The sequence below is a fragment of the Panthera leo genome, chromosome D1 (assembly GCF_018350215.1).
Source record: "Panthera leo isolate Ple1 chromosome D1, P.leo_Ple1_pat1.1, whole genome shotgun sequence".
Taxonomy (NCBI): Eukaryota; Metazoa; Chordata; class Mammalia; order Carnivora; family Felidae; genus Panthera; species Panthera leo.
The window spans coordinates 73604706-73631629 of NC_056688.1; the positions used below are offsets into that span (position 1 = coordinate 73604706).

General features: G+C 49.7%; 1 protein-coding gene across 1 annotated transcript in view; it reads left to right on the top strand.

The window, feature by feature from the left end:
• The first annotated feature begins 2448 nt into the window (after positions 1-2448).
• Positions 2449-26924, top strand: part of OTOG (otogelin) — an 89428-nt gene continuing 64952 nt past the window's right edge. Inside the window, 18 exon segments of the mRNA XM_042907167.1 lie at positions 2449-2570; positions 2989-3058; positions 3210-3287; positions 6706-6781; positions 7738-7830; positions 8015-8169; positions 10527-10645; positions 11980-12185; positions 13018-13148; positions 13416-13522; positions 13955-14064; positions 14441-14569; positions 15461-15569; positions 15871-15917; positions 16403-16548; positions 22808-22940; positions 23810-23987; positions 26013-26137. Of these exon segments, the coding sequence (XP_042763101.1) occupies positions 2449-2570; positions 2989-3058; positions 3210-3287; positions 6706-6781; positions 7738-7830; positions 8015-8169; positions 10527-10645; positions 11980-12185; positions 13018-13148; positions 13416-13522; positions 13955-14064; positions 14441-14569; positions 15461-15569; positions 15871-15917; positions 16403-16548; positions 22808-22940; positions 23810-23987; positions 26013-26137 (2134 nt within the window).

Sequence of the window (26924 nt, forward strand, 5' to 3'; positions counted from 1 at the left end):
TCTGGAGTTAGGCAGAACTGGAGTTAGACAGAATCTCAACCCTGTCACTCACTGCCAGTGAGACCTTGTGCTCCCCCAAACACAAGCAGTTGAGGGAGAGGATCTCAGGAGGCCTGGGGAGGTTTGAAACTTTTTTTGGGGGGGTCAGACTACTTTTTTGTGGAGGTCCTGAGACTCACATCAGTGGGTAGGGATAATCAATGGATGCGCAAATAGAGGCACATTCGTGCACTCCTGAGGCTTTCACCCACTGCCAGGCATCTCACCTCCAGCGCAATTCTATAAGGCCTCCTCCATGGGCTTATTCCCATTAGGAAGAAATCTTTGATCTGTGAATCCCTTCAGTCTGGGTCTTAAGAGGCTCACAGAGGCCTGAACCAGTGGGTGGCAGTGCCCCTCCCGAACCAACTTTCCATCCCACATCCCTAGCCCAATCTCACTCCAAACACACACACACACACACACACACACACACACACACACACACACACACGCTCACTGAGGCATGGAAGGGCCTGGCAGTGACATCCTGATTTACTGCTGACCTTTACCCAGGGCCCAGACCCCCATCTGATTCATTTGATTTATTCAGCCAAAGTTCACTCAACTCCTAGGTCTAGGGCTGGGGTACAAAGACAATGATGAACCAAGCCTGGGACAAACTGAGAGGAAAGAGTGGATTAGGAAAGAGGTGATAAAAATAGGTGTGAATGAGAGCGAGTGGGACCTTTAATCTTGGAGCTTGTGCCTGGATTTAACCCATGGTGGGAGCCTGATCTGTGTGCACCGTGTCAGGGAGCAGGGGACAGGGAGATGGACAGCAACCCAAAATACTGAACCACTTATAATCATAACTTCAGGGACACCTAAAGACCCCCCTCCTTTTCATCTTATCCCCAATGGCTGAAGCTTTGCCAACAGACTTGTTTTTATTTGAGCTAAATTATTGCCTACTTTAGGATATAAATCCTTCCTGGAGAAGAAGCTTGAAATATTATCCATGTTCTCACCTTAGTATTAACTAGTTAAGGCAGAGATAAAAGGTGAAGACTTGTGGGATTTTCAAAGGTCCAGGAAAGACACATAAAATATATTCTCCTCTAACTTACTTTGTTGATTTTCTACATCTGTTAACTAAGTCATATGGCTGTTATTTCATAGAATCCAGACAAAGTGGCAAATGTCCTTACAAGGGGAATGCAGTCCACTGGCCACCTCAGTCGTTTTCCATGACCACCACTCCCACAGACTCTCTCCTTCTTTAAATGCTTTATCTTTTGGTTTTGAGGACAGCACTAAGTCCTGTCTCTCCTCTCCTGTGAATGTTCCTTTTCAAGTTTTGTCTTCACCCATTCCCTAACCAGGGTTCCTTAAGTCTCCATCTTTGATTCCCTCCTCTTCTTCTCATCTATGCCTACAGCTCCAAATACTCTCTGTGGGGATGTGTGCTTTATTTCCCACTATATTCCCAGAACAAGGTGTGGTAAGAAATAGATGCTCAACAAATTTGTTCAATGGATGAATAAATGAATGCATTCCAAGTTTATATACTGAGTCCACCACCACCATTATCATCATAATTTCTGCAAGACTTGCATCTGGTTTGTGTTCCAACACTTAGTTAGCCAAGGGAGTGATACACAGGTTCCCAAGGCTGCCAAGCCCACATTTCCAACGTTAAACAATTCCTTCTAGAGGGAGTATATCTTGTTCAAAATTAAAGTGTTTTTATTTGTTTGTTTTTGTATGTTGTTGTTAAAGTCTGGCCTTGATGGGATCAATAATATGGGAGTGTGAGGCACTTCTGTCATTCAGTCAACATTTTCTGAGCTGGGGCCTGAACTAGTGCTGGACATACAGAGGACTAAGTCATGATTCATTCCCTAGAGGTGCTCAGAACAGGTAGAGTAGGGACTTGGGGAACCAGGAAGTTGTAATGGTGAGTGGTGCTAGGATTCTGCAGGTTTGATTCTGATACTGACAACGGACCACCCAGCGGCATGTCCCAGGGCTTCTGTAAAAGGAGAGTGGAAGACCAGACTCACACAAGCATCTTGGGTGTCTGGTGGAAGGGCTTTCCAAAACCCAGGTTTCTGAGTTGGGGATCTTTGAAGGGTAAGGGATGTTGGGGGCTGCACTTACTATCTCCTTGCTCCACCGGGGGACTTAAGGCTTAGTGATCTGAATCCAGTCTCCCCTGGGGAGGGGCAGCCACAGGGCAAAGGCTGGGCTGAGATCTGGCGCCTAAATTATGGTAATGAGCGGGGCAGTCCTGTCACTCTAGCTCCGGGAGGAGCCCAGCGCCTGGGAGGAGGGGCCAGGGGAACCTTCAGACCAGAGAGTGAGAGGGACTGCGGTCGCCGAGTGGAGATGTGACCCTGCGTTCGCCGGGACAGACACTCGAGCTCCGGATCCTGCGTTCAGGCTTCCCAGTCCCCTTGCGCCCCTATGGGGGCCCCGGCCCCGCGCGCCCCGGCGCCCGCGCTCTGCCTGCTACTCGCCTGCGTCTCGCTGCCCTGGGGTGAGCCGACGGGCCCGTCCCTGAGGGTGCAGGCTCTCGGTAAGAGAGGGTGTGGGCTAGGGGAGGCCAGGGGCCGGGGGGAACCTTTAGGAGAACCGGCCTGGGCAGGTTTCAGAGAGGGAGGGAAAAGAGGTTTGAGGGAGGGCAGGGCCACGGCCAAGGAGAGGGTCGGAGGGGGCGCGGAAGGAAAAAGAGGCCGGCGACAGCCAGGGGAATGGGTCCCAAGTTAGGTAGGATGGAAGAGACCCCAGGTGGGGAGCTAGAGAGAACTGGGGCACAGAGAGTAGGAGGAAAGAGGGAGGAGACCCTTGTAAGAGAGGTCGCCAGAGAGAGGGAGAAAGGATTGAAGTCTGTAGGGAGAGAGAATGGGGGATGCAGAAGAAGCTTCCTAGCAGGTGGGGGGATAGGTGGTGGGAGACCCAACAAAGAGAGGCCTGGCTTGAGTGGAAAGCAATCCTCCTTCCCAGCCGCAGCCCCCACGGCACCCACAGCCCAGGGCAATCCAGTGCTGCAGCCCGAGCCTGCCCGGCATCCCAGGTGAGTAGGGGCAAGCCTGTGGCTGCTGCATCCGCGGCTCCCATCTTTGTTTCTAGTATGGATGACCCCAGGGTTTTAGCACAGAGGGTAGGGGGGAGGCTTGGAGGTGGTGGGGATGTATGGCCCATTACTATCCCCTCGCCTATGTTAGACTTGTTTCTCATCTAGCCACAGCTCTCAGGAGGTGACCCTTGCCATAGAGGATGCTACAACAGTGATAGGAGGCCAGGTAAGAGGAGGCCCTGGGAAGGGGTCTTCACTGGGCAGGGGCTTATTTCTCTCTGGGACTGGGGCTGGCAGGGAGCTCTGTAGGTTGCAGGAAGGTTGTCTCTGCAGTTATTTGGAAGGAAACAAACAGTGTTCCTAATATACGTCTGAAGTGTGCAAATTTACGAGATGGCTCTATTCCCACTTTCCTAATCTCTTGGGACCCTGTAGTCGGCTCAGTTCGGTTTTGGTCTTGTTTGTTTTGTTTTGTTTTGTTTTGTTTGAGGAGGAGGGCACTAAGATGCAATCAGGACATAGCTGAACTCCCCCCCCCCCCCCCCCCCCCCCCCCCCCCCCCCCCCCCCCCCCCGTCCTAGGGTGACAGCAAGAAGGTGAGGGTTTAGGTGAGTTGAGTTCTCTCCTCCCTGCCTGGTCTGGGAAAGTACAAAGCCCTGTAAGAGGCCCCACTCCATATCTTGAGCCATGCTCCAGCAAGGATACCTAGAGAGGAGAGACGAAAATCGGACCACTTGGTGGGGTTTGTGAGGAAGGGCTGGTTGGGAAAGGGAGCCCCAAACTATTATCCTCTGAGTCTGCACCATAATCTGTTGCCCACCCTCCCGGGGTCCTCCATGCTTTCAGGAGAGGTGGTAGTTTGTTTTCCCCCTTTGCCAATTTTTTTTTTTTGGTCTCTGGATCAGGCGACTCAGGTTCTCTTTTCAATCCTGTCCTTCATGTGTCTTTTCTCCAACTTTAGACATGTTACAAATCCAGCCCACCCATAACCAGGTCCCACAGAGGATCTTGAACCTCAACTCATGCACCTTGGCCTTCGGGATCAGCTCTTTGTGGCCAGCTCTTTGTGGCCAGCAGGTTGGGGAGTATTGTTTATAATAGAAAACAATGTGCCCCAAATACCTGTCTTTTGGAAATAGGTATGAATGAAGACCCCCAAGGCAGGAGGAAGGCATGCTTATTCTGTAAGGTGTGGATTATCTAGGCTCTTTATTTCTGTCTGCCCACTTTTCCAGGCCCCAAGTTTTAGAATCACGGCCAGATGCAGTTTGAGTTGAAAGACAATGTTGTTACTCTTTTTGTATAAGATGAAATCAAGGAGGACCTGCCGAGGCCCTCGAAAGCAGGTGAAACAAGGTCTCCTGGTGGAGCCAGCCTGTTTCCCCACAACATCAATGCCCCCCAGAACTCCAGGAATCCCTGTGTTTTAGTGGGGGAAATTATCCTTACCCAAGCACCTCATTCCGCTGGCCGGCTTCCTTCCTTAACAGATTCCAGGGTAAGCCTCCCTCCGTTTTCCTCTGGGAAGCTTCTGGATCAGCCAAGTCCAGTAGGTTTCTCACATTATTCCTTAGAGCAAATAAGGGGTTGGAATGACCTTCCTTTAAAGCTACTCAGTGGGAGTGGGAGAATGAGGTCATTAGCTAGAAAGTGAACCTGGGGATCCTTCGAGGGCTTTTGCCTGGAATAATCTCATCGGTAAGGGTGGAGGTCCCAGACCAGCAGTCAGCCAACCTTTACTTCAATACTGCCACATTCCTGTAGAACTCAGCCATTCTCCAGAGAATTGAGGGTATAGACCAGGATGGGGAAAAAAACCCACATTGTTATTCACAGGATCCTCAATTTAACTGAAATTTAGCATCCCCTTTAATTATTACTACAGGCTACAAACCACAATGCAGCAATAGCAGTGTCTGTGCCTGTCACCAGTAGAAATCATATATATTTTCATATCACCTTACAGTTGTTGATATTTCCAGATCTCATGTAAACTCACTACTTCCAAACTCTGGCAATGTTAAGATCTGCTGCTATCTTGCTATTTAATGTATTAATAAACAAGCACAAATATTATTAATCAGTTTTATAAAATATTTTTGTAACTGTATTGCAATATAATTGGTATGTTTGTAATCTTCTGTTTTATTTTATGCATTTATAGACATTATTCTGAGAATGGGTTGCTAGGCTTCACTAGATTGTCAAAAGGGTCTTTGGCATCAAAATGATTAAGAACTTCTGATCTATACTGAAGACGAATCATTTGGGCAAGATTTAAAATGTTTTCCAGAAAATGGCCTTGCACTGCAAGCACTGGCTATCTTACCTTCATTAACACTGATCTCAGGAGCCACATCTGAGGAGGGGGCAAGGAGTGGAAAGACACAAAGACCAGGCTTCATTAAGAGCTCTTCAGGGCCTATGGGATGCTGATGGTGATCGTTTTTCCCATGGTCTCCGAGGCCCTGTGAGATTGATTACGACCACGGTGGGAAGCCTAACTCCTGGGGCTCTGGCTGGGTCTGGAGGGTAAGGAGAGCCAGGGAGGACCTGGGAACCAGGGGCCAATGTGGGACAAGAACACTGAAACCTGGCCAGGGAGGGGCTGGTAATCTTCCAGGGGTTAGCAAGATGGTGAAAAGGGAGGGAGGGAGTGCCCAGGGATGAGGTAAAGAGACTGGGCCTGCCAGGGAGGAGCAAAGAACTGAGCTTGGGCTCCAGGGACCAAGGGTTCTGTCTGAGTCCTTGGCCAGAGGCTGGGGATTCTGCTTGAGGATGCAGAGATGACAATGAGGGAGGAAGACATGTGAGAAATACCCACAGTGTGGTTGGTGCCTGGTTGGCCCCAGGAACAAGAACATGAGATCTGGGAAGCTGTACAAATGGGGAGGCCAGGGCTCTGAGAGGTGAGGAGCCTGCTGCACCCAGGACCCCAGTCCCAGGTGACATGAGACACCTCACACTAGGGTCCAGGAAGTCAGGTGTCCCAAGTCAGCTAACCGTGTGGTGACTGAACACATCTGACGTTTGGGACAGTTCGAATTTCAGATGGTTTATATCTTGAGAGACCACATGTTGGGATTTCCGGTCTGGAAGATAGGATTTCTCGGCTCTCTTTGCTTGTGGCCTCCCCAGATTTATGGTATCAGGGAAAGTCCTTGCTTGGAGCTGCATTCTGAGGATGGTGGGTGGTGACCTGTGTGGAAGGTTGGAGTGGAGGATGGGGTGAGATGTTCCCCTGACCTGGGGAGAGGGGCTGCCTTTGTTTCCTCGGTCTGCCTCATGTGGTTTCTGTGGTGAGTATTTGTTCTCCAGACAAGGGGGTTTTGTGTTGCGCTGGGAGGGAGAGAAGAAAGGAGTGGAAGCTGGGGGATATTGGAGCATGGAGTGGAGGAACTGTGTTCGGGCCACCGAGATGCCACCTTGGAGGGTAAAAACCAGCCTTCACTCCTCTAGGGCAGGCCTGAGAGTTCTGTGTTCCAGACCTCTCAGAAGTGGGCCTACAGAGGTGGGCTGGTTGGGGGCACTGAGGGGCAGGGAATCTCCTCCTCCAGGTGATGGACAGGAAGGGGCATGGCCCCTAGGAGGTCCTTCCCTGACATCAGCCCTTGACCGAGTTGTCTTCCTTCTGTTTTGAAAAGGGGGCTGAAGTCCTGGACTCCTTGGCCATGTCCTCTTGGGAAAGACGGCTCCATCGGGCCAAATGTGCACCATCTTGTAAGTGGCCCCCTCCCTGCAGCCCATGGGAAGGCCCTGGCCCGCAGGGAAACCTGTGAGGGCAGGGCAAGCTTTCTTCAGGGCCTCTTGTGACCTTTTTTCCCCAGAAAGGGGTGTCTTTCCACCTTTTCCAGCCCCGGTCTCCAACTCCATTTTGCTTTCTCCTTCCTGGCTGAGGAGAGCAGTGTCCTGTTCTTACGACCATGTCTTCCTCTGCAGTGTCCTGTTCTTACGACCATGGCCCTGTGGCTTTTCTCTCTCACACTATCTGATGCTAGTGAGATTGTGTTTCCTTGTTTAGTGGTTATTTCCCCTTCCCACTTCACCCTGTTTCTGCGGCCTCTCCCCTCACCCTGCCCTGTGTCTGTGGCCTCTACCTTTACCCTGTCCTGTGTCTGTGGCCCTTTGTCTTGCATCATGGCTCCTTCCTTCACCACACTCTGCTCTACTTTGTTTTCTTTTCCTCTGTGGCCTTTCTGTCTACTGTATTCCAAATGTGAGACATCTCCCCCTTCCCTGGTTCATGCTTAGGCCTCTTCCCCTAAGCATAAGGAAAGGGAGGAAAATGGTACTTGAAGATCTCTGGGCACTCCACAGGCTCCATACTCTCAGTCTGCCTGCCTTGTCTGGTAGCCAGGAACTTTTAGCACAGGGAGCTGAAGGCCCAGATGGAGCCAGTCTGGGGGCCACCTGATGCATGCTGAGGACAGGTACTCTGAGACCCCACACCCCCTGTCTGTCAGGGAGGAAGACAGCCAGCCAGGTTTGAGGCATCCTACTTGTGTCCCCATTAGAGCTAGCTACTGAGGAATGTTGGGGCTACCTATGGTGGGATCTGAGTTCTGTGCAGCTCTGGGAGTGCTGGGTCTGGTGCCCTGGCACGAGGGAGGTGCTGTATCACTGGGTTTTGCCAATCTCGGCTCAATGGGGAGGTGCCTTCTGTGTCTCCCATCCAGACTTGTTCTCCTGCTTCAACGGGGGCGAGTGTGTGTACCCAGCCTTCTGTGACTGCAGACGCTTCAATGCCACTGGGCCACGCTGCCAGATGGGTGGGTCTGGGCTCCATCCCACCCCTGGGATTGGCCCTGGGTACAGGGAGAGCTTGAGGGCCTGAGGCCTGGGGGTCCTGGGCTGGGGTGTGTGTGGGGGTTCTCTGCCAGCTCTGGAACCCACCGGCCTCTAGCTTGGTGCCCACTGCAACTGTACGGACAGGTTCTCTCTTCTCTGGCACAGTGTACAATGCCGGCCCTGAGCGGGACAGCATCTGCCGGGCATGGGGACAGCACCATGTGGAGACATTTGATGGCCTGTACTACTACTTCTCTGGGAAGGGCAGCTATACCCTGGCAGGGCGCCATGAACCCGAGGGGCAGACTTTCTCAGTCCAGGTGAGGCCTTCCCTACCCTGCCCATCTAGAAGTTTCCACTAGGCTCTGGAGGTTGTACTGGCCTGGGCTCTCCGTGGGAGAGTTAGAGAGTCTACACCTGGAAGGAGCTGCAGGCCCCACAGTCCTCTCTCACCCACACACTCCTGGATGCCCCTGGCCAGTGACTGATTCAGTCACTCACTCATTAGGTATTAAGTGCGTACTTGTACTCTTCCTGGCACAAGGCTTGGTGGTGGCCTTGTGGACGACAACACAGATGTGGTCTCTGTCCACACGGAACTTACAGTAAACATCAGATCAAATGAATCATTTCAAGTACAACTGAGTGCTTCAGAGGAGAAACGCCAAATGTTAGAAGAGCACGTGATGGAAACCTACTTTCCTCGTTAGGAAGGATGATGATCAGGGAAGACTTCCTGGAGGAAGTGACATTTAAGTGGAGAACTGATGAATGAATTGGAGTTAGCCAAGTGAAGGGTCCCAGGGGTAAAAGATGGATGTGAGAACGTTCTAGGTAAAGGGAACTTGGGTGCTAAAGATCTGAGATAAGAAAGAGCACCGTGCCTCAGAGGGAATGGCAGGTCCTGGATGACTCAGTTCATAGTTACCGCCTCTAAGAAGCCCTTCTGGATGCGCTGACCTAAGCTGGCTCAGGGGCTCTTCTGAGAGCCTGTATAATCCCTGTGTAATCAAAGTTCTGCATTCATTGTTACATTGTCAGTGCATTTTTCTCACAAAGGTCTGTTTCCAGGTTGGTCTTCTCTACCAGATATAAGCTTTCCAGGCAGGGACCATGTCTTCTCATTCGGTGTTCCTTGTACCCAGATTAGTGCTCAGTCAGAGTTTGTCTAGTATATGAACACATGTCTGAGACTCACTGTCAGGCAGGCCTGATTTACATGCTTGCTCCTTGTGTTGAGTGGGGCATCAGCTTCAGGCACTGGTCAGTACCTCCATCTGGAGAAAAGTCTACTTGGGGAGCCAGCTCTGCTGAGGGGCACCTCGGTCAGTGTTGAGTGAGGGCCAGCGGGCTGGGAGTTTGGGGAAATCCTAGTGCTCAGTGTCACCCCTCTGCTAGCTGGGTGTGTCCTTCTCTCTCAGGCATAGACCTGCCCAGGGCCTGCCCCAAGGACCATGCCCTCGATGGGCTGAGCAATTCTGCCCTCTCTGCTTTGGTATCACACATCAGGATCTTTCATGACTGTCATTTCATGATGGGTATGTGTCAATTACTTAGACTAACGGGATGCCACACATTTGCGGATTATGAAATCAACTTAATAAGTCCCAACTGGAAGAAAGGAAGGAAGGAAGGAAGGAAGGAAGGAAGGAAGGAAGAGAGAAAGAAAGAAAGAAAGAAAGAAAGAAAGAAAGAAAGAAAGAAAAAAAGAAAGAGAAAGGAAAGAAAATATTATAAGGATGCATTGCACATGAATAGGAGTAAACACTATTTTGTAAAACTTCTGTTTTATTTATATATGTATACATTTCTATTTCCTACCGTGGGTCATGGTCCAAAAGTTTGAAAAATTTAATTAGACTGTGAGGTGGTTTTCACAGGCCCCACTTCTAGATGAAATGACTCCAGCCTGCTTAAACACATTTAACAGTAATCTAGTGGAAGGTTTACTCCTGGGAAGAGTTTCCACACCGGGAAGAAACATTTTCAGACTTTTCCCTAAGCCCTGGGGACCTCAGTTCTCCTCCCTCTCTTGGGTCCTATGGCTTTGGGGGATGGGTCCTGTCTGAGGAGGGGACAGAGGAGATGCGTATGTGACAGGCAGCACAGGGGTGACATGTGCCTATGTGTGCCGAGAAGGACAAGACTGTGCCTGCCAGGGTCTTGTTTATATCCTGCCAGGAGTGTGTTTATAGTGTATGTATTGAGAGTACCCTGTGAATATGTGAGGGGTGTGTGTGTGTGTGTGTGTGTGTGTGTGTGTGAGACTGTGTGAGCATATACTTTACTTTGGCTTTCAATCTGATGGGATAACCTGGATTGCAAAAAACAAAAAATCCAGAAATAGGGAGCCAGCACAGTGTACTGGAAAGAGCCCTGAAATTTCACCTTCCGTCCTGAGTTGGAATTCTGGCTGTGTGTGTGTGACCTTCATCACTTCACCTCTCTGAGTATCAGTTGCTCCCTCTGGGAGATGCAGATAATCATAGCTCTGACCTCCTGGTCAAGTGGCGTTGTGGGGACTGGAGACATCACAGAGGAAAGGTGTTTGGCACACTGGGGGCAGGGTATCGGCGTTAGCGGAAGCTCCACAGGGTGCCACTGTGCTCAGAACTGAAGCTCGGGGCCAGGTCTGTAGCGGGAGCCCTGCACACTGGCCTCTGAACCCCCCAATCAGGTGCACAACGACCCGCAGTGCGGCTCCTCCCCCTACACCTGCTCCAGGTCTGTCAGCCTCTTCTTTGCGGGTGAGCAGGAGATCCGTCTGGCCAAGGAGGTCACCCATGGAGGCGTGAGGTAACTATAACACCTTCTGCCCTGAGCTCTCCTGCTCCCTGACACTAGTGGTGGGGGATGGTGAGTACCTTTCTTCTCCAGCCTAAAGAAAATTGTTTTCTAGGGGCAAACAGCAGTTTCCACCATCAGAGCAGGAACATACTGGCAGGCCAGCTGGGTTTCTAGTCAGCTGGGTTTGTGGAAAGATGAGTCCCTCAAGATTTTCGGAGACTCAAGGCCCTGTGGGTTTCCCAGACAGTGGGTATTCAAATCAGAATTTTCCAGATAAAGTTGAGGGTATAACACTACAAGCATGCTCAATTCTTTTCTTTCACATTTTTAAGGGAATCTTTGTGAATGGATCATATGTAGTTCAAGCCTCCTTGAATAGATATTAAGCACACTGTCACCCTTCTCTGATGATATAGGGTCATTTCAATGTTATTTATCTTGCTGGGACATCAGGGATGCCTGGGACCAGAGGAATAAGGACTCTGCCCCCACACCAGATGGTCCAGACCATGGTTCTTTCTGAAATCTGTCTTGTCTCTTGTCTTCACTGTCTTTTGCTTCCCTTGCTATCTGCTGTCACTTCATGTTGCTGCTGGGTTGGGGGAAGGGGTCTTCCTGCAATGACCCTTCTCCCATTGTCATTTCCTGCTTCAAATCTGGAAACTGGGTAACCAAGATTTCTGGCGCTGAATGTAAACCTGAAAGCCCAGGTGTTTCTCCTGTGAAAAGATTGGTATATGGATCTTTGGGTACCAGTTTTGGCTGGTTAGACCCTTCTTTAATTTTCTTTTCCTGATTTTCTGGTGGATTGAAAGTTGCCAAATTCTAGACTGGCTGGGAGACCCCGTCCCAGTAAAACTGGGAATGTGGTTGGGACTGCAATGGCTCTCCATCTTTTCTTCCACTCCTAGTTTTCCATATCCCTCAGCCTCTTTCTCTTCTTATGCCTTTCTTGCTCCCCACCAAAAAAAAAAAAAAAAAGCCCCAAACAAACACACAAAACAAGTAAATGTCCGCTTATACCATTTGTCCCATCCAGGAGAAAGGATCTAGCAACTTCAGACACTCTAAGATTTATCCCTGCCAGGGAAATTGCAAATTTAAAAAGCAAGTTTTAAACACTGAAGACAAAAGAATCTCTCCCTAATGGTGGGCCTCAGATGGCCAGGAAGTCAGGGGGGAAAGTGGGGGCCTCAGATTCACATGGTACCAGTTGCGTGTGGACGAGGCAGGTGCTGGGTACATGATGGTTCCTGCAGGTGGGGCTGGCAGGTCCTTTGGTGACGGGACTGGGTGAGTGGGGGTGATGTGAACACCCAGAAGCTCTGGGCTGTGCCCTGCAGAGTCCAACTGCCACATGTGATGGGGAGCGTGAGTCTGCAGAAGCTTGCTGGCTACGTCCTTGTGCGGCATCAGTCAGCCTTCACGCTGGCCTGGGATGGTGCCTCAGCCGTCTACATCAAGATGAGCCCAGAGTTCCTGGGCTGGACTCATGGGCTGTGTGGGAACAACAACGCCGACCCTCAGGATGACCTGGTGACCAGCTATGGTGAGGTGCAGGGCAAGTGGCCTTCGAGGGGTTTGGATGGAAGTAGGAAGGAGGTTGGGTGGAGGTCAGGCTGGGAAGGGTGGGAGAGGTCTTGGGGCAGTACCCATGGTACTAAAGACCCAGTGGGGGGTCAGGGCCCCTTCCTACCAAGTGTGTGGTCACTCAACCTCCGTTTCCTTGTGGGTAAAAGAGTCATAAAGACCACTCCTACTAGAGTTGTATAAGGATCTAAAGGGCACTTTGCTAGGTAGGATATTAAGCACACACTGTGAGTGTAGGGTGGGGGCAGGAGCAGAAGGCCAGAGAGAGCCTGGAAGAGAAAGGGCCCCGTGGGAGCTGAAGATACCTATAGAGGAGTGGTAAGAAGTAAAAGTGAAGCATGCAGGGCCAAATCATGGTGACTCTGGCCTTCCCAAGAAGGGAAGTGACACCTTTGGGCACCCACAACATACTGAACACTTAACACGCATCATCTCATAAAGTCCTGGCAATAATACCATGGTGGAGGATTATTTGCCCATTTCACATAGGGCAAAACTGAGGCTTGGAGAGAGCTTGTCCAGGCTCACATACTAGTTGCCTCCCCTGAGTTTGGAGAGTAGGGAGCTACTACAGGTTCTTGAGTATTCTTGACTATCACCACCAGCTTTCTCAGGAGAGTGGCTCTGTTGGGAAATGCAAACTGGGATGGGAGCCAAGAGGCTGGGTTCTTCAACTCCTTGTCCGCTTTTGGTATCTCTTCGGCTCCACCTGCCCTCCTTAGAGCCCTGTGCGGCCCCTCCCCTCCTCCCCCGTCACACCCACCTGTGATCATGCTAGTTCTCCCTTCCAGGGAAGCTGACCGACGATGTGGCTGAGTTTGTGCACAGCTGGCAGGAACAAGCCCCCAACCAGCCTCCAAGGCCTACAACTGCCTCCCTGCCTCGCCCACCGTGTCTGCAGCAGAGCCCGGGAACCATGCAGGTCTGGACCCTGGGGAGAATACCTACTCCCCACCCTCCCCTTACTCCTCATCCTAGTGTCTGGCTTAGGTTTCTTGTCTCCCTCTTAGAAAGTCACTGGCTGCAGGAGCCCAGGGTTGTTTGTGCCTATGGCCCCATCCCTTTTCCCTCCATCATCCTCTTTCTCTCCCTTGGTCTCAAATTGGGGTTCTGTGTAGGGGTGGGTGAAGTCAGAGGGCTGTGAGTGGCCTTGCCAGCTCCCAGCTCTGGCCCCTGGCTCTTTCCCCAGGGTGTGTACGACCGGTGCGAGGTGCTGCTGCGGCCCCCCTTTGATGCCTGCCATGCCTACGTCAGCCCTCTTCCCTTCACAGCCAGCTGTACCAGTGACCTCTGCCAGTGAGTAGGCAACCAGGACTGGAGCTGGTATTGGGCTGTGGGGAGACCTGTCCCAGTACTGAGGGGCGGGGGGGGGGGGGGCGGGTGGTCTCAGCATGTGGGCCACTGAGCCTGATAATCCCAGGCCTCGACAGATGCACTTCCAAAACCTCAGAAATTCTTATCTGCATAGGTGGGGCAGAAGAGTTTCCCTATTCTCTGAAGCCCAGAAATGGGGACTGACACCTTCAGGGTCAAACAAGTCAATGCCAATATTGGGACTAGAACCCGGGTGTCCTGCCTCCATCTGTATACCTAGATACCTTCCCAGTCTCCCTTTCCTAGCTGTGGGACAAGGAGGGGTGCGTGCCCTGAGCCCTGGCAGTCTTTACAGGGTTCTGGAGGGCTGGTGAGAGATTGGGCTCCGGTGTGACCCTCAGTTTCCCTGCACAGAGCAGTGGGCGATGAAGCCACCTGGTGCCGGGCGCTGGCAGAGTATGCCCGAGCGTGTGCCCAGGCGGGGCGGCCCCTGCAGGATTGGAGGACCCAGCTCCGGCAATGTGGTAGGTGTATCCTGGTGGTGGGGGCAGGGAGAGGTTCAGACAATCTCTGCCCTGAGGCTGTGGGTGGCCTCATCAGGCCTCAGCTCAACATCCTGTCCTGCTTAGAACCACAGTTGTCAGAGCTGGAAGCCGTGAGGCCCCATGTGGCAGATGAGAAAACAGGCTCAGAGTGGAGGGACTGACCCAGGGCCACAGAGTGAGATGAGGGTGGTTCTCAGAGCCTCCCAGGCTCTTGCCAACTTTCTGGTTACCCAGGGGGACTAGGGGAACAGAAAAATCACAGTCCTCCCTCCCTCTCCCCCAAGGCCTGGAGTAGGGGGTGGGTGTGTCCTGGCAGAGCTGATGGGACTGGATGGACTGCTCCCTTCCTCCCAAGCCGTGCACTGCAAGGAGAAGGCCTTTACCTACAACGAATGCATCGCCTGCTGCCCTGCCTCCTGCCAGTCCCAGGCATCCTGTGTGGACAGCGAGATCGCCTGTGTGGACGGCTGTTACTGCCCCGATGGTATGCCAAGGGTGGAGTGGGTGCCTGGCAGCATCTTCCTGGGCTGGCACGCATGAGCCCAAAGCAGGGGCTCAGAGGATGCCTGTTTGTGGGATGAGTGAAGCAAGGAGCACACAACTAATAAGTGAATAAACGAATGACTGGCTTAAGGGGGCTGAGGATGGGGGTGGAACTGTGGCTCTTGAGAAGTTCATCAGGGTATTTAATTTCATCGGGACTGTGTATAGATGAGAACAAGCCATTCATTCATTCATTTGTTCATTTATCACCTATGTATTTGTTTAAACATTCGTTCACATGCTGTTTTGTATGGGATATAAATGCACTGGTTTTGAGGGGGTATACATTTGCCACACATCTGTAGCGTGTAGCCCATTCGGCTAGGCAGGGGTTGTTGGGATAAAAAAATGTAGAGATACAGTCATTGACTTTAGGGGTCAGAATCTGGTTGCAGTGATAAGCCACGTATACCTACGACTCCAGTCTAAGGCAAAATGTAATGAGGATCAGCTCAGGGGTTCAGACAAGAAGAGACAGGAATTCAGTTGGGGGAGAGATTGTCAGGGAGAGATTGTCAGGCTTCCTGGAGGAGATGGCATCTAAACTGGTTCTAGATGCAGTGACAGGCTTTTGGGAGGTGGAGAAGAGAAGCTAGTCACCATGCAGGTTGCTTGGGGAGGTGGTTCTTTGAAGAGGTCTGGAGGTGAGATTATTTGCCCAGAGGAGATTCAGATCTGGCCTGAGCCAAGGATTTATGCAGGAGAAAGCTTGAAAGTGGGTTCAGTGGTGAAAACTTGGATAAAGGGATCTTTGTCATAGGCCCTGGACAGCCATGAATGGTCTACGAACAGGAGTGGAGGTGAGTTAAGTGGGCCTTTCCTGTGACCCTAGGGCTGATCTTTGAGGATGGGGACTGCGTGGCACCAGCTGAATGTCCCTGTGAGTTCCATGGGACCCTGTACCCAACTGGCTCTGTGGTGAAAGAAGACTGCAATGCCTGGTCTGTGTCCACAGCCAGGGGTGGGGGTGGGGGTGGGCAGTGGTGACTTCCAGGGTTTTCCACCAGGGCTATCCATCTGGGGTCTGGGACCCCTGGCAATATGGGGGCACTCACTCAGCATCTCTGAGTCCCAGGCGATCTCATTTAATCCAACCCGTGGAGATGGGGGAATCTCTACCACCCATTTTAGAGACGGGAAGACCGAGGGCTGGGGACAGGAGCTCTGTGGACCCTGCTATCCTCCAACATCTATCCCAGGCCTGGAGAGGTGAGACTTGCCTCCTTGATCTCTGTGTTTCAGCACATGCACTGCGGGCAAGTGGGTGTGCAGCACATCTGTCTGCCCAGGTATGCCTGACCCCACCTTGGACTCTACCCCCTTCCTCTGGTCTCTCAGCTTTTTGGGCAGGGAGGATCTGGGGGCCAGGCCTGCAGTTCCATTGGTTCAGCTTGCCCCACTTTGTTTCCTCAGAGCTGCTTTGCCTGCTTAAGGGATTGTTCTGCCTCCTGTCAGGGAGGGTTTTGGGGGGTCTATCTAAGGACCTTCCTGAGCTTGGGGGGCTTGGATGGAGACTGGTCTCCAAGCTCAAGGCCTGGTCTCCTGTCAGAAGGAGATGCCCAGGGCAGGGCTGCATCTACCTTCAGGTGGGCTGCTGGGGACAGGCCTGCATCTCCCCAGTGGCCTGAGTGTCAAAAGGAAGGCCAGGGCTCCAAACACTGCCCTGATTCCTAAGGACAGAGTGCTGTCTCTTCCTCATGCTCAGAGCCTGCAGGGCAGAGGCAGTCCCCGTGGGGCAGCTCCCATGTGTCAACCACCTTTCTTTGCCCCTCAGCCGAGTGTTCAGTGACTGGCGACATCCATTTCACCACCTTTGACGGCCGCCGGTACACGTTCCCTGCCACGTGTCAGTACATCCTGGCCAAAAGCCGCTCCTCAGGCACCTTCACAGTGACATTGCAGAATGCCCCCTGTGGCCTGGTAAGGGCTGGGGACCTCAGGCCCAATCCAGCCAGCCACCCCTGCTCTCTGCCCCCTAGAGAGGCTGAAGGATTTAGGGCAGGGCCCCAGGTTTTCCACAACCCACTCACCCTGATGTCTGTTCTTTCTGGGCAGAGCCAGGGGGCAGGAGACTAGGTTCTGTCTCTAGAACATCTGATAGCTGAGAGCCATTTCCCTTTCCTGGGCCTCAGTGTTTTAAAAAAATCTCTAAAATGGGTCTAATTCAACTAAATCTTCTCTGCTTCCTTGGATTATGCCTTCAACATCTCTGTATTCACTCATTTGTTCATTTATTCATTCAGCAAATACTGAACTAATTTTTGTGCCAGAAGCTATGTTGGGTCTCGGAGACTGGGCTGAATTAGATCTGGCTCTGCCCTCCTGGGCCTCGCAGATTGGTGGGTTGAGCAGATAACTCACCGTATAATCCACTATGTTATAGGAGCTGTAATAACATGGACATTACAGGGTAGGTCTCCATGTAGGAGCTTCTCCTGGTTCTTGTTTTACCTGGATGCCAGGTGGGAGAAGGGGTAGATCAGGAGAGACTTCCTAGAGGAGGTGATCCCTGAGCTGTGTCGGCCACTTGTGCACATAACTGAGAAAATGGCCAGCTTGCAGGTCTGGGGTAGTTATAAGTCTGTTTGTTTCTCAGGGACTGCATTTTCCCTGAGCTGACCCCACAAGCCCTGGTTGGGACTCCACTCAAGCTCCTTCCTGCACAATAGGACAAAGGGTTCACACCCATAGCCAGGGCAGCTGCCCCCAAAGCCCAGCTCCCTGCCTGCCTTTTCCACGCCCAGTGACGTCAGGTGGGTGAGCAGACATCACCTACAGGTGTCCCTCCATGGCCCTGGGGACCCAGGCTGAGCTGAGGATGAGGTAGAAGGCTGGGCTTTCTTCCTCTTGAAGCCTGAGTGATCCCCTCCCCTCTATCTGCCAGAGAATGGCCTGGATCTGCCCTTGGCTGCTCTCTGAATTGGAAGAATGAATACTTGTCCTCAAAAGCTGGGTCACTCCCATCACATCTTGAGGGTGGCAATAGAAAAAGCAAAGCAGACAGACATAGCCCAGTGGGACTCCTCCCATTTACAAAGTTCTAGAGTCTTTGAGTACCTGAGGGCTATGGGACCTTGGGGGTCCCTTACCAGCTCCTTCTCCACCATGTTCTGGATGGTGGTTGGCCAGCATCGGCCTGAGATAACTTGCTTCACTGCTGAACAGTGCCTTTTTTTTGTTTTTTTAATGCTTATTTATTTTTGAGAGAGAGAGTGTGTGTGTGAATGGGCAAGGGGCAGAGAGAGAGGGAGACTCAGAATCCAAAGCAAGCTCCAGGCTCTGAGCTGTCAGCACAGAGCCCGATGTGGGGCTCAAACTCACGAACCATGAGATCATGACCTGAGTCGAAGTTGGACGTTTGACCCACTGAGCCACCAGGCGCCCCCGAACAGTGCCTCTTGATAGCACATTCCTTTTACCACGAGCCAGGTCTCTTCCTTGTGACTTCATCCACACTGATGAACCAGTAGAGGGCCAGCCTTGTGCCAGCTCTGTGCTGGGCACAGTGAGGGTTACACAGATGAGTCAGCCCCTGGTCCTAGCCACCAGAAGCTCGCAGCCCGATCAGGGAGTCAATCACGTCCTCAGGTCAGTTGCTTCTCTGTGAGATACAAGAGCAGTGCCATCAGAGGGGCTGTCTGTGGAGCAAGAAATATTCCTACAGGTCAGAAGAAAGCCTCATGGTAGAGGTGGCATTTGAGCTGAATGACCTAAAAATTGGGCCAAAAAAGATAAATAGAAATAAGATATGTATGTGTGAGGATGGGGAGGAAGGGCAATCCAGGAGGATTCGATCATATGAGAAAAAGCAACAGGGTGGAATGTGCTAAAATACATTAAGGCAGATGCAGAAGGACTATGGCAACTGGCTGACTGGCTGGTAAAGTGCCAGGTGTGTGGGAGAGAAGCAGGAAGAGTCAAAGGTGAAGACATGACTTCAACCCCGGGTGAACAGAAGTGGGTAGGGTGAGAATGTTAACAGAGAGGATGATGATGAGAAAGTATTTGCACAGTACTTTGAACTTTGACTAATCAGTTTTGCATTTGACATCTAGTTTAAGGCTCAAAATACCCCCACGTAGTGGTCACTATGATTCTCCCCATTTGAAATCTGATAAGACAGGCCTAACAGAGGCTTGGGGCAGTCTTGACGACCCCCAGCCAGCAAGAGGGGGAGCTGAGCCAGACCCAAGGCTGGAAGTCCAGAAAGCCTGTCACAGCTTCCTTATACACCCACCCCCAAATCAGGGTAGTGTTTATAGCCTTTGAAGTATTTTTAAAGTAGACCTTATTTTTTTAGAGCAGCTTTAGATTTTACAGAAAAATGCAAAGGTAGTACACAGAGTTCCCATATATCTCACACCCAATTTCTCCTGTTATTAACCTCATACATTAGTATGGTACATTTGTTACAAACACTGAACCAATGTTCATTATGTACATTATCATTAACTAAAGTCTGCACCTTACTCATATTTCTTATTTATTTTTAAACCTGTTATTTTTTTTTCTGTTCCAACATACTACATTACATTTAGTCATTGTGTCTACTGGGCTTTTCCTTGCTGTTACAGTTTACTAAGACCTTATTTATGGTGACCTTGAAAGTTTTGAGGAGTACTGGTCAGATATTTTGTAGAATGCCCCTCTGTTGGGATTTGTATGCTTTTCTCATGGTTAGAATGGTGTTAGGGATTTAGGGGAGGAAGATAAGAGGTAAATTGCTATTTTTATCACATCTTATCAAGGATACATGTACCAACATGGTTTATCACTATTGAGGTTGACCTTGGTCATTTGGCTGAGGCAGTGTTTGTCACATCCTCCTCTGTAATGCTACTCCTCTTTTCCCCCTTACCATATTGTTCTCTTTGAAAGAAGTCAGCCCACAGTTAAAGAGTAAGGAGTTATGCTCCCTCTCCTTGAAGGTAGAGAATCTACATACATTAGTTGGAATTTTTCTGCATAGGAAATTTGTCTTTTTTCCCTTGACATATTTTTTTTGGTCAATCATTTATTTATGTCAGCATGGACCCAGGATATTTATTTTATACTTTGGATAAGAACCAATACTTCCTTTTTTATTTTGTTACTCAAATTTTTCCAGCTTGAACCATTGGGTAGTCTTTCAGTTGGCTCTTGGGTCCCTTTGGTATACCCCCATCATTGTGTGTATGTGTGTGTGTGTGTGCGTGCGTGTGTGTGTGTGTGTGTGTGTGCTGCCTACTGCCTTACTTTATAGTCCTATAAGATGCACCAGGCTCATCTTGCATATTTCCTGTTACATTCCTAGAATCAGCCATTCCTGAAAAAGTATTATCAGATGCTCTGGGCTCCTTTTGGAGAATCGTATTAGACACCAAGATCTGGGGTACTGGGTGTGCTCATTGCTACTGGGGTATCATTTCTTTTAGATCCTCTCAGCTGATAGAAAAAGGAAATAATATGTATAACCTATGAATATCCTTGTATAACCAGTATATATACACGTAACTATAGATAATCTATCAGTAGCCCTCTATATCTATATGCTAAGAAGGAGCTCATATTGATGTTCCAACTCTAATCCATTGCCACATGGGTCATTCTAGTCTCCCCTTGCTTATCCCACCCCTTGCTTATAAACACCCACTCCAACAGTGAGAAATATGGTTTCCATTGTCCTCCATCTATTTATCTAATTGTTCAATTCCAGTATACATGTATAGAAGTACCAGAATTATTAATCCATACCTCCATGGGAAAGAACTTTATCAACTAGAGTACAGTGCTTATGCATAGTTTCTTTTGCTTTTAGTCTTACAAACTCCACTTATTTCCAAGGCTTCTTAGGTCAACACCTTTCCCTGCACCCCCGTCAGTGAGGTAGTTTTGTATAGCTGTACAGTTAGATTCTTTTGTCACAGTCTGCATTCCATCCTGGGATCCTCTGACTTCCTCCATGATTTTTTTAATTGTTTACATTAGGGTTCACTCTTTATGCTGTAAAGTTCTCTGGGCTTTGACAAATGCAACCTCCAAAGTATTCCATGCACATTTTCTTTCCTAAAAATTTAATTTTTTAAATTTTAGAGTGTGTATGTGTGTGTGTGTGTGTAGGGGAGAGGGGCAGAGAGAGAGAGAGAGAGAGAGAAAGAGAGAGAAAGAAAGAAAGAAAGAAAGAGAACCTCAAGCAGGCTCCATACTCAGTGCAGAGCCTGGTGTGGGACTTGATCCCATGACCCTGGGATGATGACCAGAGCCAAAACCAAGAGTCAGATGCCCAACTGACAGAGCCACCCAGGCACCCCTCCATGAACACTTTTTTTCTATCAAACCAGGCAGGACCAACCAAGTATTGTTCTATCTCTATTTCACAAGGAGAGAACTGAGGTTTAAGTAACTTAAATGAGGTCTTTAAGGTCTCAGCTTTCAGTGACATCAAGACTTGAGCCTGAGACTTTGACTAAAGGGTGCAGACTTTCTTCCTGCACCAATGACATGTCCAGAGGGGACCAGAGGATGAGTGGGCTTGACAAAGAAGGTGATGTTTTAGACACAATGGTTTTGAGCTGTTTCAGGGATTTTATGTCTCCTTGGGAAGGAGCTTGGAAGAAAGGTTGTAGCTTGTTGCATAATGCCTTTCTGAAAAGTTTCAAGCTCTAGTTCTTTCCTCATTTCGCTGTTTGATTATATCACTTTCAGGTTATACTTTCTTTGGCTGTCTTTGGACTTAGGATAAAGTCCTAAAATATTACAAAGCTCTGCCTCAGCTGGCCTCTGCCTACCTCTTGAAGAATTTACCTTAAACCACTTTTCTCAGTGGGCTCTGGCCCTCTGGTCTTCTTTTATGTACTTGGATGTACTTTTTTAATGTACTTTTATGTACTTCTTGTGTCAGGGAATTTTGTATAGCCTGTTCACTATCCCTGGTATCCCCCTTCTTGCCTTCTCTCTTTGCCCAGCTACCTTCTCTGTACCCTTCAGATCTCAGCTCAACTGTCACATTTTCCTGTGCCTCAGTCTTCTGATCTGCAAAGTGAGGTTGTTAGTGGTACTTACTATGTAAGACTGCTATGAGAATTAAGTGAGTAAATACATGTAAAAAAGATAAGAATAGTAACCTGAACACAGTAACTCTAAAGTTAGCTATTAGGGTCGCCTGGGTGGCTCAGTCAATTAAGCGTCCAACTTTGGCTCAGGTCATGATCTTGCGGTTCGTGAGTTTGAGCCCCAGTTCAGGCTCTGTGCTGACAGCATGGGGCCTGGAGCCTGCTTTGGATTCTGTGTCTCCCTCTCTGTCTACCCGTCCGCCACTCAAGGTCTGTCTGTCTCTCTCTGTCTCAAAAGTAAATAAACATTAAAAAATTTCTTTAAATAAAGTTAGCTGTTATTATAATAAATTATATTATTACTAAGAGTTTTGTTATGATTTTTACATCATCATTATCTTTCCCTAAGGATGACCTTTCCTGCCTCTGCAGACTAAATCTTGTTCCTTCACTATATGCTTTCCTAGCACCCTACACCTCTTTGTAGCACTGATCTCAGCAGTAATTTAAAAACCAACTTTGTAATTACTTGTTTAGTGTCTGTGTCCCACACAAATATGTACTCTCCATGAGGCCCGGGACTATATCTGTCATGTTCATCACTGTATGGTTGTATGGATGTCTTCTTGTGGAAGGAGGTATGAATGGGCCCAATGTGTACCACCCATTTCAGAGATGAGAACCTGAGGCCCAGATATTATTAGCTCATTTCCTGCCTGCCTATGAGTAGAGCTTGATACTCTGCAGGATGTGACACATGGAAAGAGCTATATAAACACCTGCAAAAGGATGAAATTAAAGTCCTGTATTGTACTTTACAATGGGGAGTGGGGAGGCCAGTGTTTCTGAGGCTAGACTCTGGGCCATCCAGGGGGGTCTATCTCTGCTCTCTGTCATAGATAGCCTAAGACTTGACTATCTTTTTATTTGCATTATCCCAGCTCTGCCAACCTTCTCCAATCTTAGCCTCTGCCTTCCCATTCCCAGATGAGAGCATTTGGTTAGAGGACTCCTAATGTCCTTTGGGGGTTCCGTCTCAGCCTGTCTCTGACCTCAAACTGCACTAGAATACCCAATCTTGGGGCCTCTTTTGGGGCCAGCAGGACAGACAGACTAACTCTGCCCTATTTGCCTTCCTCTTTCTCCAGAACCAGGACGGAGTCTGTGTCCAGTCAGTGTCAGTGATTCTGCATCAGGACCCTCGGAGGCAGGTGACCCTGACCCAAGCGGGGGATGTCCTTCTGTTTGACCAGTACAAGGTCACCCCACCCTACACGGATGGTATGGCTTTCATGGACAAGAAGTAACTGGCAGCTGGCTGCCCAGGCCTCTTCTTCCAAGCACTGTCTCTGGCCAAAGGCACTGCCACATGGGCAAGAGCTCACATTTTAGCATTGGGTGAATCGGGCCAGATGGCACCTTGGTCCCAGGAACATGGACTCTGGACTTGTAAGATGGTCTTTGTCCCCATCCCAACATGACACTAGGCATCTCAGCAGTATGATGCCTTCTCCTAACATAAGGATATGAATGAGGCTGTTCTCTATCCCTATTTTATTTTTTAGTTACTTATTATCCTATCTGACTCCACAAGGGAGCAGTGGTAGCTCATAGGAAGCACATCTAACAAAAATGCAAAAACTATTAAGAAATAAAATAGCACCAGAGAAAATGAATAAGAAAAAAAAAGTAGGGGTTCAAGATTGAGTAGGGATGCAGGGGGAGAGGTGTAAAGAGGCCAAAGAAATGCATGCCACAAGAGGTGAAAACTTCACTACAATTGGATCTAAAATCATATTGTGAGCTTCCTGGTGGCCATTGTGAAAAAAATGGGTAGTTAACAGAATTCTCCTTTGCTACAGAAGGAAATATATCAGTTCCCTATGCAGGCAAGGCTTTAACTGGCACTTGGTGCTAAAAAAAAAAAAAAAAAAAAAAATCTTAGGTTGCCGTGGTCAGTTGTCTCTGGGTTCTGTTTCATCACTGAACAAGATTTCCTCAAGGCTTCCCAAACTAACTCCTTAGCAGGGCTTCACTGGGTGTGAACACTGTGCTGGGTATCGAGGTCAGTGAGGACCATGCAGGTGGTGGCGGTGGGTAGGTGCATGTTGGCAGAACTTCCCACATCCCTTTTCTGGTTCTGTGCCCAGACGCCTTTGAGATCCGGAGGCTGTCCTCCATGTTCCTGCGGGTGAGGACCAACGTGGGCGTGCGGGTGCTCTACGACCGCCAAGGACTGCGGCTCTACCTGCAGGTGGACCAGCGATGGGTGGAAGACACCGTGGGCCTCTGTGGCACCTTCAACGGCAACACGCAGGACGACTTCCTGTACGTGCCCATGCCCGGAAGCAGAAGGAGAGGGTGGGGCCCCGGAAGGCCGGGTATCCAGAGGCACTGCCTGAAAACATCTTTCGCAAACTCCCTGGGTCTCTCACTGTGCCACGCATGCACCATTGATCATTTATTCTTCGGCATTTAAATTTAAGCGTATTTCTTTAAGGCTGTGGCCCACAGTCTTCTCTGTGCAAAAGACTCACCTGGAGAGCTTGTTAAAATGCTGATTCCTGGGTTCTACTTCTGGAGTATCTGATTTGGGTTGGGGCCCAAGAATTCTACTTTTAATAAGTAACCACTGCGATTCTAGTATAAGAGATCTGCAGACCATACCTTGAGATCTGTGGCCCATACCTTGAGAAATACTGTTTTATAATGAGGTCTTAAAATTGTTGGACCTCAGGCTGCGTTTGATTTGGTTCATGGTTTTCCTTGTTTTAATTGACTGTGAGCACCTTTAGATGAGCATAAGCCCCCTGTGAACCAATGATTCCAAAACTCCTGCTTTCTATCCCAGGTCAGTCTAAGCCACATGTCTTTCCTGCTTGGTTCTTAAGGGTTGCACGGTGTGTGCCTCCCATGTTCAGGGGAAGGCTGTTTCCTAGGTTGACAGAAAGACTATCTGAGCATGGATACAGTTTAGAAACTTGGGAGGGGACAAGAGTCAGACTTTCCTGAAAGGAGAATAAGGGGTTGATCTTGAAGGCTAGAGGTTCTGGCCAATTTTTCAAGTGACATGCATTAGGTGATGCAGAAGTAAACAGGAGACGCTATCTTCAGCCAGAAATGAGAATTCAGATTCATTCAGAAAAACAAGAATAAAAAGAAACTGAGCTTTACATTTTTTTTTTTTTAATGTTTATCTATTTTTGAGAGAGAGAGGGAGAGAAAGTAGGGGAGGGACAGAGAGAGAGGGAGACACTGAATCTGAAGCAGGCTCCAGGCTCCGAGCTGTCAGCCCAGAGTCCATTACAGGGCTCAAAGCCACGAACCATGAGACCATGACCAGAGCTGAAGTTGGATGCTTGACCAACTGAGCCAACCAGGTGCCCCAAAACTGAGACCTTTTAAATGCATGCACATTAAAAAATGTAGCATTCTGCTGTCTTGCCTGGTGGGACTGATGTTAGGGCAGCTGGCCGGAGTGGTGGGGGACAGACGACCCTGATTTAGTGTGTGGGCTGCCTGCCACCTTCCTGAATGTGAACTCTGGGCAGAACAGTGGCTGGGTGTAACTTGGGTGCTCTCACTGCTCTGGAGCAGTAGTGCGGGCATGCTGAGTGTCACACAGAACCTGCCCCACCCCGTGCACGCTATGTTGTCTCCAGTCTACCATCTCCTCGAGTTTGGTGACTCTGGGAGACTGTTGATGTCTAGGAGACACGTTTTTCCCCCCTTCCTTCCTTCCTTCCTTCCTTCCTTCCTTCCTTCCTTCCTTCCTTCCTTATTACCTGTTGTGTGACTACTTCCTACCTAGAAAGGTGAGGGGTGCAAAGGAGCTTTTGGGAACTGCTTATGGAAAAGGGAGGAGGAAGTCTTAATCCAGTGAAGTTTGGCTCATGGTGTCCCTGTTTCTCTCTTTCTGACATGAAGAGCTGGGGGCGGGTGGTGAAGATAGGGTAACGTGTGGCCGGCCCCAAGCCAGTTTTGATTCCCTTTGGAGCCTGTTAAATGTGATGTTATGTGATATGATGTGTGTGTGTGTGTGTGTGTGTGTGCGCGCGCGCACATCCATAACTGTATGTGTTTGAATGTGACTGTGTAGACCCTCTTGTCTGTTTACATGTTTGGCAGATACTTGTGTTCTGTGTGTGTATGTTGAGGGCATGTGCAAGTGGTGTATATAGGCCTATGGGTGTTACTCCTTTGGGTGGGTACATATGCGCCTCGGAGTGTGTGTGCTCATGCTTGGTCTATGTGTGTATACAGGAGTAGATAGATACTTATCTGGGTGTATGCTGTATGTCCACCTGGGTCCACGTGGCCAAGTGTGTGAACGCGGCTATGCCATGACTGCAGGTCCCCAGTGGGTGTGCCTGAGAGCACCCCACAACTCTTTGGCAATTCGTGGAAAACTCTATCCGCCTGCTCACCGCTGGTCTCTGGCTCCCCTCTGGACCCCTGTGATGTGCACCTGCAAGCAGGTGAGGTGAGGGGAGAAGGAGGGGGGAGTGGGGTGAGGTGGGACTGGTTTGAGAGGGGTGAGATGGGAACTCTGGGCCTGAGGAGGCTGGTCGGGTTGGGCAGGAGTGATAAGAAAAGGTGGAGCTGCAGAGAGGGGCCCGTGGTTCCCTTCTGGTAAGGGTCAGGCAGACAGAAACTTCATGCTCTATCACTGCCACGTAGACACACATTTGTACTGGCTCTCCCATTTCAAGGCAAAAGTCTAAGCCCTCACAGTGGCCCCACCAGGGCCTAGCCTCTCTGCCCTTCCCCCTGCACCCCCAACTCTGCTCCGGCCACACGGGCCTCCTTGCTGTTCTTTCTGCACAGCCAGCTCTGCTCTCTGCTCTGGGCCTTTACACCTGCCGTTCCTTCCACCTAGAATGCTCTTCCCTCACTAAAGTCCCTCACCTCTTTCAACTTTTTGTTCAGACTTCATCTTGCCACCGAGGCCTTCCTGACCACCTGCTTTAAAATTGCAATTGCCCCTCCCACCCCACCTTCGATCGCTAACCTCCTTCCCCGCTTTCTCACTCTCCGAGGTCTTTGCCTTCTGCTTTGCCATATAAATTGTTTAGTGATGGTCTCCTTCAACCACACTGTAAGCTCCACGAGGGCAGGAATTTTGTCAGTTTTGTTCATTCCCGGGTCTCCTCCCAGCATATGGACTCATGTCTCACACAAGATGGAATGTATTGCATGAATGCACTAAACACACATACACATGCTCACTCTCCTTTATTTTCTTAAAACAATTTTTTAGCACTT